The 9,772-nt window shown below is 38.0% G+C and overlaps 1 protein-coding gene across 4 annotated transcripts in view; it reads right to left on the bottom strand.

Annotated features, from left to right (window-relative positions):
* Nucleotides 1–981: 981 nt before the first annotated feature.
* Il1r1 (interleukin 1 receptor type 1) overlaps nt 982–9,772 on the bottom strand; it is an 86,550-nt gene continuing 77,759 nt past the window's right edge. For all 4 annotated transcript variants that reach the window (XM_069988609.1, XM_069988608.1, XM_069988606.1 and 1 more), the window contains 4 exons: nt 7,775–7,926; nt 5,893–6,036; nt 5,058–5,225; nt 982–4,278 (listed from right to left, as the gene is read on the bottom strand). In XM_069988609.1, coding sequence (XP_069844710.1) covers nt 3,884–4,278; nt 5,058–5,225; nt 5,893–6,036; nt 7,775–7,926 — 859 coding nt within the window. In that variant the 3' untranslated portion in view covers nt 982–3,883. The remainder of the gene's footprint in view (nt 4,279–5,057; nt 5,226–5,892; nt 6,037–7,774; nt 7,927–9,772) is intronic.

Below are 9,772 nucleotides of genomic sequence, written 5' to 3'. Positions count from 1 at the left end.
TGTGGTGTTGAAGATCTCTTTTACAGATGACAAAACCAGAGTTCAGGACACCTAGCTCAGGGCCTTGCTCTAACTGTAATCTTGTGACAGTTCAGGCATCTGTGACTCAGGGCTTTTCCATCAGATGGGGTTCTTGGGAGAAAAAAAATCACTCCAGAGGGCCCCCCACCTCCGAAAAATCTATTTTGTATTGAATAATGAAATGTTATTTTATAGAGAGAAAAACAGAACTTTCTAATAGAGATTAAAAAATGAACTTTAAAAAATTAACTGGTAAAAGTATGAAAACATGGTAGAAGACTACATCATTTAGATGAGAAATTTTGAATAAATAAGTTTTCTAGCATCTACATTTGAGTGTCATGAGGGATTGCTGAGGCATTTCTGTGGAATATGACATATCTGTTATATAAAAACCGACAAAGCTGTCAATATTTAGAGCTCTAAGCATTCCTTCACATTTGAGCGCATTGGAGAGCTGAGCAGGGATCCATTTCTATGCTACACATCTCCATGTTTAATTCCAATGTCTCAGCATCTAATTCTAATTCTTAAGAGCCCCTCTAGATTACCACTTCTCTACATCCACTCTACTGGAAGGTTCTATTAGGACTCAAAAGAACCAAATATATTAACAGAAAAGCTACTAACAAAGTTGCCATTTTTCTGACCTCATGTAATTCTAGGAATTAGGTGTATTGTGCGTTTAATAGGTAAGGGAACTGAAGCCCAGTCATTTGTCTAAGGTCTCATGCCATGTAGATGGTGAAGGCAGCATTTCTTGTGGAGTCTCTGGGGCTCTCAGCTCTACCCATTGAGAGTGCTGGAAGATAAGAACAAAGGGACTCTGAGTAACAGGTGCAAATGCTCTCAGAGATCATTAGAATTTACCAGCTTTGCAGCATACATTTTGGACACTTTATTCACAACCTTGGGGTGGCTGTGGAGATGGCAGGCAAAGAAACAGACTTTAAGAGCCAGACGTTTTAACAATTTTATTGGAAAACAAGTACAGTCTATTGATTAATGATACAAGCTGTACACCAATTTGGTGGTTTACCATATAAAAATATCTGGCATCTGCTACAGAATTACACAAGTAAGTCTTAGTAAAAAAAAAAAAAAAAAAAAAAAAAAAGAACCTTCATCATTAACTAGTACAAACATGTTATTAAAAATGTCATTTAAAATGGCTCAATACTTTCTCTTTCATTGAAAGTAAAGTTTTTCAAAAGGAAAGCAGGAGAGAGAAAATATAAATTCTGTTAAGCCAGGTTATCCACTGGTAATCAAATACTTGGCTGTATTTTCTTCAAAACTTAGGTTGACTTTTAATTAAAAAAAAATAAATACCATTTTCAGTGACATCTATTAAAGGGATCATATAGAACAAGAGCTTTAAAAAGGGATTGGGGACTGGGACAGTCAGTCTAAGGAAGTTGAAGGAGTGGCGGGGACCTTAGTTTCCTCTTCCCGATTCTTTCCCTGAGATAGGGAACATCTTGCCACTTTCCTGTGTGGGATTTTTGCCAAATTAAGGTTTCTCCCTTAACTTTTGTTCCCTAAATTCCAGGTGCCTCACTACTCATAATTCTTTTTTTTTGTTTGTTTTATGTTTGTTTTGGAGGGGGGTCCGGTCGTGGGGCCTGAACTCTGGGCCTGGGCGCCGTCCCTCAGCTCTTCAGCTCAAGGCTAGCGCTCTACCACTTGAGCCACAGCGCCACTTCCAGCTTTTTTCTTTTTGCTTATGTGGTGCTGGGGATTTGAACACAGGTCCTCAGGCATGCAAGGCAAGCACTCTACCACTGAGCCACCTTCCCAGCCCCTACTCATAATTCTTTTTGTACTTCTTACTAGCCAGTGTTGCCATTCTTTCTAAGCTTGATTTCTTCATACTATGCTTGCCAATGTATTCAGGCAAGAAGAGTCAGGAGAAAGCAGATACAAAAGGGGTGGTCAAAATGTTAAACTGTGTTTGTCCAGCTCTGAACATTTTAATGGGAAAAATGCCCTTCCAAATAAGCGTTTGTATTCACCTATACCTGTTAGATACTCAAAATATGAAAAGCAAATGATCAATCCACATTCAGACAACTTTTAGAAGCATCCTGTGTCCCCCAACAAATGGCTCATGAACCTAGTCTTGCAAATTTCAAGATTTAGTCTAATGATCCTGAAGGTTGTCTTCAAATTTAAGAAAATATTTTTTCCTATAACTTCCCCAATTTTTTTCTGTCACTTTTAATTGGATAAGAAGTATTTAATTTTGTAGAAAGAATGCATGCAAGTTAAAATGTATTTACATAAAATCAAACATAGTTTTTATATATGCCAACACTTTGAAAAGTCTCAAATTTGTTTCTTACATAAAAAATGGGTTCAGTTTCCCCCCTAGAAAATAAAAATCTACCATTTCTTTTCACATGTTTGTCAAGTAGGCAGTGAAGAGACAGTTATTGACCTAAAATCAAGTAGTTTTAGCATTGGACTAGTGGCCAGAAAATACAGGTTCAAGTCTTAGATGTAATAGAGTCAAGAGAGTATTTTAAAAAAATAGGGAATTTTCTCTATATCTAGAATTAGCATTATTGCAAAAAATTAAACATAATTATCTGAGAACATTTTTAAATAGTAAAGCACTACACAATCTTTGTCACATGTGCACACTGCTTCTGGAAGGCAGTCAGGGACAGTCAAACAACACCTCTCCTGAGACAGCATAGATTCAGACCAGAGAAGGAGCTACTTCCTAATGTGGTCACTTATAGGCAGCACCCATAGACTGGCAGGAGAGATTTGCTTGAGAGTGGAATCTCTCAGGGAAAGGCCCTTGGCAACTACAGCAATGACATCAACTTTGGATTGCAACTGGAGAGAATGCAAGAAGAAATTCAGGTCAGAGGACAGATGTAGGAGATACAGCCAAGACAGAATCCTTGGAGGCTGACCTAGAATACACACAGCAGGATGGCACAGGGAAGGTTGTGAGGACACATCACATTGGGAGAACTAAAGTAGGAACTGCCACACTGGAGGGGGACGCAGGCTTTATTTAGTTCCTAAGCAGAAAAAGAGAGAGCCTGGGAGATTTTCCAGCAAGAGCAGGATATGAGGAGAGCAGCATTTTATGAAAGCTGTGCACATGATAGAGGAGAGGAAGGAAGCCATTGCAAAGCCATCTGTGTCTCCAAAGAAGCAAATGAATCAAGTAAAATGCAGAATAAAGGAAAACAGGATGGACATTCCAGGAAGAAAACACTTAGGAGGAAGAGGTGGGTCAGTTCCTGCTACTGTTGCTTTTTAAATTCTGTTCTACAGGAAGATAGATTTTGCCACCTTGGATTCCTGGAGAATCTCTGTCCCAATGAAAGGACAGTGTTTGAAGTCTACCCAATAAAATTTGGTCTTTGGAATCTCTGATCACTAGCAGAGGATGTACCTGACAAACTCAAGCCAATGAAAAATGTGCCCTTCCTCTGTGTCAGTCTACAGTACCCACAATGCTGCCCAGAAGAGTCCCTCCCGGGTCATTGACCTTACAATGTCCCCAGACATGGCCACAGCTCTGCCTCTGTGCTCTCAACAAATTCATAAAGCCATCTCTAGATGGCTTTATCTTTATCTTCTCATCACTTTTTATCTTCTCGTCACTGTCGGAGTGACTTTTCTCAACTGGTCCAACATTCAGAGAGCATTTTATTGTCCTTTAAAGGCCATCCCAAGCCCTCTGCTCTGAACTGCCTGGACATGCTATTGTCACTATCTGATTCCAGGTTACTTTGGGACAAGGGACCAGACAGGTACATTTTATGACTATAGAAGTCAGCAGGAGGCAACAGCCCAGCCTGCAGTGCATACAACAAGAACACCCAGCTTCTCCAGGCTACCCAAGAGGCAGGTGAACCTCACTTTGCAAGCTCGCCTTAGTGCCTGACCTAGAGGTCAAAGGCAACCTCCTCTGAGCTGGCATGTGGTATCTGACCTTTTTCCAAAACCTGGACTTGGAAGACTGTGGTCCCTCTCTCAAATCCCCTGACCAGCGGATGGCCCCATGTTTCTGCTTAATAAATCTAATGGATTCCGGCATTTTCTCGTAGTCTTCGATTTTCTCCAGCTCTAGCAGAACAATTTTAATTCCATCTTCAATTAGAGCATTATACATCACTATTTGCTCCTCTGACGAATGGCGCAGCCAGCTGAAACCAGACACATCCCTCACTAAAACAATAATCAGTCTTCTACTTTTCTTTATGTTTTCATTAGTGACCTCGATAGTATCTGAAAAATAGGAAGTACAGTGTAATGAGTCAAATTTCAGAACCGTGTTCTCACAAGATTCTTCCCTCCCCCCCACCCCCACCCCGCCATCTACTATGCCTCCTCATGCTTCTTTTCTCTTGTGTTACTTGTGCTTAAAGGTCTGTCCTGTTTCATAGATCAGATCAAACATTGACCTGCAACAGTTGAATATTCCACTTAGAATGCAGGAAAATGTCAGTCAAAGTTTTAAAAACTACTTAAGTCATTTCATCTGTACTATTTTATTGTACTAATAACCACTAATTAGTCATTATATTTTCTGAAACATATAAATCAATTAATTAGTGATCTATCCAACTATAACAGAGGTAAATACTTTGCATTTAATAAATATGAAAGTTAGGCTGGGTGCCCATGGATTATTCCTGTAACCCTAGATACTTAGGAGACTGAGATCTGAGTTCAAAACCAATCTAGGCAGAAAAGTCCATGAGACTCTTATCTCCAATTAATCAGCTAAATGCCAAAAGTAGAGGTATGGCTAAAGAGGTAGAGCTACAGCCTTAAGCAAAAAAACCAAGCAAGAGCTTAAGGCTCCGAGTTCAAGCCCTAGTACTAGCACATACACACATACCCCTCACACATACATATACACTCACATACAACAGTATGAAGAAATGTTTAAAATGGTAAAATACATATACCCACATTACAGTCTTCTAAAAAGATAGCAAACTTACAGATTCATTTTTACAACAATAAACCTATTAACTCTTGTGCATTACTCCATCCCATACCTTCTCCAACGTAATCATCCCTTCCATAAATGAACAGTTTATATCCAAACTGATTTTCCAAGACCTCAGGCAATATTTTGAACACAAACATATCTGAGTTGGAGGTGGACCCTTCCGTGAACGTCTTTGGGTATAGTATATATGCATCATAGCTCTTCTCATCTGAAGCTAAAGAGTAAATGTCACATATTTAGAACCAAAAGGAAAAGTAAATGATTTGATAAAGTCAGTATCAAAAACATATACTTCCCAGTTACATATTGATCTTTTTGATTCAGTGTACAATTGAAGTATGGTACCATTTTACAATGTTCACTCTTCCAAATTTTCATAATATGAGCTATTCTTCTCTTGCATTAATGGCTACCTCACATACATGCAGTATTAAAATGTCCTTAGCTCCTTATTCTTATTTTCTTCCCCAAACATTTCAGTCTGCCTTTTATATAGTATTGAGGTGGTAGGATTTTATTTGGTTTCAACGAAAGAGAAAGACTTCCCCTGATGTGTGAAAATCTATTCATTTCTTCCACTTGGAAGTTGGCCATGGTGTGATCTACACAGAGCATGTCCCCATCAATGGATTCTAAGTAACTGAATTCAGACACAGCTGCTCCAAGGGCCTGTTTATCCTACAGCTTGAATGCTGAAGACTGAACTTAGAAAACACTGAAATTCAGTCTAGTTAAGTCAATTATAAAACTATAATTAAGTCTAAGAATAACTACCATCCCTATATCTGCCAGCATTTTTCATTCCAAATCTTCAGTAAACATTTTCTTAGTCATCATCTAAATCTCCAAGGAGAACTTGTTGTGTGACTACAAAATTATACCTTCTGTGTGGAGAAAATGGGACCAAGAATCTCTGTACCAAAGTACAATGTCAACCTTGAAGATTTTATAGATGAATACTGAGCACACAATCATAACTGTTAATGGGACAAATATCCCAATTATGTGGTTCTTGAAATCAGGAACTGTAGCAGAAAAGAGGAGGAAAAGCATTAAAACCAAAAGGAATTAAAACTTTGAACATAGCAACTTTTCTACTTTCATCACAGGAAAGACATATTTGGAATTGGCCTAACATTCAGATAGTTTTTAGCTCATTCATTGTTATAATTATTAATGGATATTAACTACAGAAAGCAATCTAACCTGGACAAGCTACACAACTAAGGCACATTCTATTAAGTTTCCACCGAAATACCACCATATGCAATAAGAGAAAATATACTAAAGATAGATCACTTCACATTACAAGGAGAAGTCAAAATCACTGAGAATCTACAGAAGTTTACCAAGGTAGAAGAGCCAGTTAGGAAAAGCCAAAAACTGGAGAAGAGGAAATAAGATATATACAGATACATATATAGATATTAATTTGTCTTCACTTTCTAATTACTCATCTTTAGTGATTAAAGAGGAAGGTGGTAAAAAAAAATAAGCAGTGAGAGGATAAAGGAGAAGAGGCTGAAGAACAACTAAAAATAGAAACAGAGAGAAGATGAAAGGATTTTTTAAATGTCAGAACATATAGAGACACCCTGGAAAAGAACACCTAAAAGCCTATAACTTAATTTGTCCAGTTTAGTTCTTTGATCCATCTGGACTTTATTTTGGTACAAAGCAGGATCCAAGATCTAATGTCCAATTGGTCCAATGGATAGTTCACATTTATAATCTTCATTACGAGATCATGATTGCTTCAATATAAATCTTCCAGCTTATGTTAAGAACATCTTGACTATTCAACTACAGATTGTTTTTATTTTTCTATTTTTTGAATATTTTATTATCTTTAAGTAGTTATACAAAGGAGTTTCTATTCACCAAATCAGATGATGAATACAGTGTCTTGATCAATGCCACCCCAGATTATTTTTAAATATTTCACAAATATTTTCAACACTGCCTGACCATACCAACTCATGACCTTGACTTCTGGAATTGCCTTTCTGAAGCAGCTATTTAGGTTTTGAAGCATTCTTTATAAAGTTATTTACTTAAAAACATTTATTAGATGCCCATGATGTAGCAAACTTCAATTATTAGTAGCTCTGGAAATAGAATAAGTACTATGATAAAAAGCTGTTACCATCAAATAATTTACAGTCAAGGAAATTAAGTCTAACAGATACTGTGCTGGGACAAACAGTACCAGAGTTCTTAACTGGGTTAAGTGTAAACAATGGAATAGAAAAATATACCACTGAAAGCAGATAATTCATCTCAGAAGGATTAGAAGTTTCCCAGCTGACAAGGAAGGAAAGAATGTTCCAGGGAGAAGAAGTCATATTGGAAAACTCTAGGTTATGAAATCCTATTAAAAACAAATCTTAAAACAACACCACCTTGCTCATGTAACTGTAACACTTCTGTACAGTACATGTGGACCCATTGCAACAATGAGAAGTACAAGTCGTTATGTCGAAAACAAACTTTACAACTTTGGGCAGGAGGTGGGAAGGAGTGGGGGGGGGGAGGGGGGGGAGGATGGGAAGGGATGGGAAGGTGAAACAAAGGAGGAGGCTACAATGCTTGATAAGAAATATACTCATTATCTTGCTCATGCAATTGTAACCCCTCTGTACAATATTTTCACAATAAAAAAATAAAAAAGTAAAAAAAAGAAAAGAAAAATAAAAAAGAATGGAAATGACTAAAAACCACAACAACAAAAATTGCACTTCAAATAACTAGTTTTGTATTTACCTGGATATATAAATTGGATATATGCTTCACTGATTTTGTCTGTGTTCCTGGCCACACAGATGAATGGGTATAAATAAAATTGACTTTTGACCTCTGAGATATTAAGTATTGTGATGAGTGTATTCTTTATTTTGTCTGAAGGATTTTCCACACTGTTCAAAAGACAGAAGGTCAACAAAGTTAGGCAGGGATGTTGCAGCCACTATGAATAAGATTTTTTTTCTGTTGGTCCTGGGGCTTGAACTCTAGGCCTGGGCACTGCCTCTGAGCTCTTCAGCTCAAGGCTAGCACTCTACCACTTGAGCCATAGCACCACTTCCAGCTTTTTCTGCTTATATGGTGCTGAGGAATCAAACGCGGGGCCTGATGCATGCAAGGCGAGCACTCTACCACTGAACCACCTTCCCAGCCCTGTGACTAAGATTTGTATGTTTAACTCAAAAAATTAAACCACCCAACAACAAATCCTCAAAGAAACAACTACCCAATAAATAAGTGGGCGAAAGACTTAAAGAGAAGCTTCTCTGGAGAAGAAAGAAGGATGGCCAATAGACACATGAAGAAATGTTCAACATCCCTAGCCATAAAAGAAATGCAAATCAAAACAACATTGAGATATCACCTCACTCCAGTTAGAACAGCAAAAATCAAGAACTCTAACAACAACAGATGCTGGAGGGGATGTGGACAGAAAGGAACCTTACTTCATTGTTGGTGGGAATGTAAACTTGTTCAACCACTTTGGAAAGCAGTATGGAGGTTCCTCAAAAGACTTCACATAGATCTCCCCTATGATCCAGCAATCCCACTTTTGGGCATTTACCCAAATGTTTACAAACAAGACCACACTAAAGCTACCAGCACAACTATGTTTATTGCAGCATTATTTACCATAGCTAAGATATGGAACCAACCCAGATGCCCCTCAGTAGATGAATGGATCAAGAAAATGTGGTATATATACACAATGGAATTCTATGCCTCCATCAGAAAAAATGACATTGCCCCATTTGTTAGGAAATGGAAAGATTTGGAAAAAATTATATTAAGTGAAGTAAGCCAGGCCCAAAGAAACATAGGTCCCATGGTTTCCCTTATTTGCAATATCTTGTATAGGTATGAGTCAAGCGGAAAAGGTCAGATAATGTGATGTTAGGAAAATGAACCCTTAAATATGTATTTTAATGTTTTCGTTTCTTTCATGCATGTGTTTCTAACGCATGTATAAGATTATTTCTTTGTTGCTTTGTATGTCCCTCCCCCACAGTGTAACCCCCGCTTTCACTATATTTGATGTCAGTATAACATGTGGAGGAGATGGGGACAAACAAGTCGTTTAAGGATTCAGGTGGACCTGTTGCAACAATGATAAGTACAAAATGTCATGTCAAAACCAGCTTTACAATGTCGGTGTGGGGGGAGGGGGGTATGATTGGGTGGGGGGGAGGGGGGAGGCTGGGAAGGGAGGTGAAGGGTAAACAAAGGAGGAGGCTGCAATGCTTGGTAAGAAATGTATGCATTATCCTGCCCATGTAATTGTAACCCCTCTGTACAGTATGTTCTCAAATAAAATAAAATTTAAAAAAAAGATTTTTATGCTTGGTTTATTTCTGCATTTGTTGCATACCTTGCAGCTGAAATAATTACCTACACTACCCACAGAGTAACGTAACAATCGGACAGCTGGTATATCAATTGAATTATATAGCCTGAGATTACTGTCAGTTGCAGGAACACGAAACTAGTAAAACTGATTAGCTACAGACAGGAAAACTACAAAGACAAGCAATATATCTTCCATGGAGTACAGAAAAGCATATATTAGACAAGAGTAGATTGAGGCAGAGGACAAAGGCTTTCACCAGTGCTGGGAAGAAGGGGACATGGAAGCCTCATCCCACAGGCCCACAATACATAAGAAGACAGTAGAAGCTTTTTAGAGTTCTTAGTGCTTGACCCTGCTTAATGAGTATTTTCTAAACTAGTTTTAAAAACCAT

The sequence above is a fragment of the Dipodomys merriami genome, unplaced genomic scaffold (genome assembly GCF_024711535.1).
Source record: "Dipodomys merriami isolate MVZ:Mamm:240054 unplaced genomic scaffold, mDipMer1.0.p SCAF_36, whole genome shotgun sequence".
NCBI lineage: Eukaryota > Metazoa > Chordata > Mammalia > Rodentia > Heteromyidae > Dipodomys > Dipodomys merriami.
This window is presented reverse-complemented; position numbering and strand designations above follow the sequence as displayed.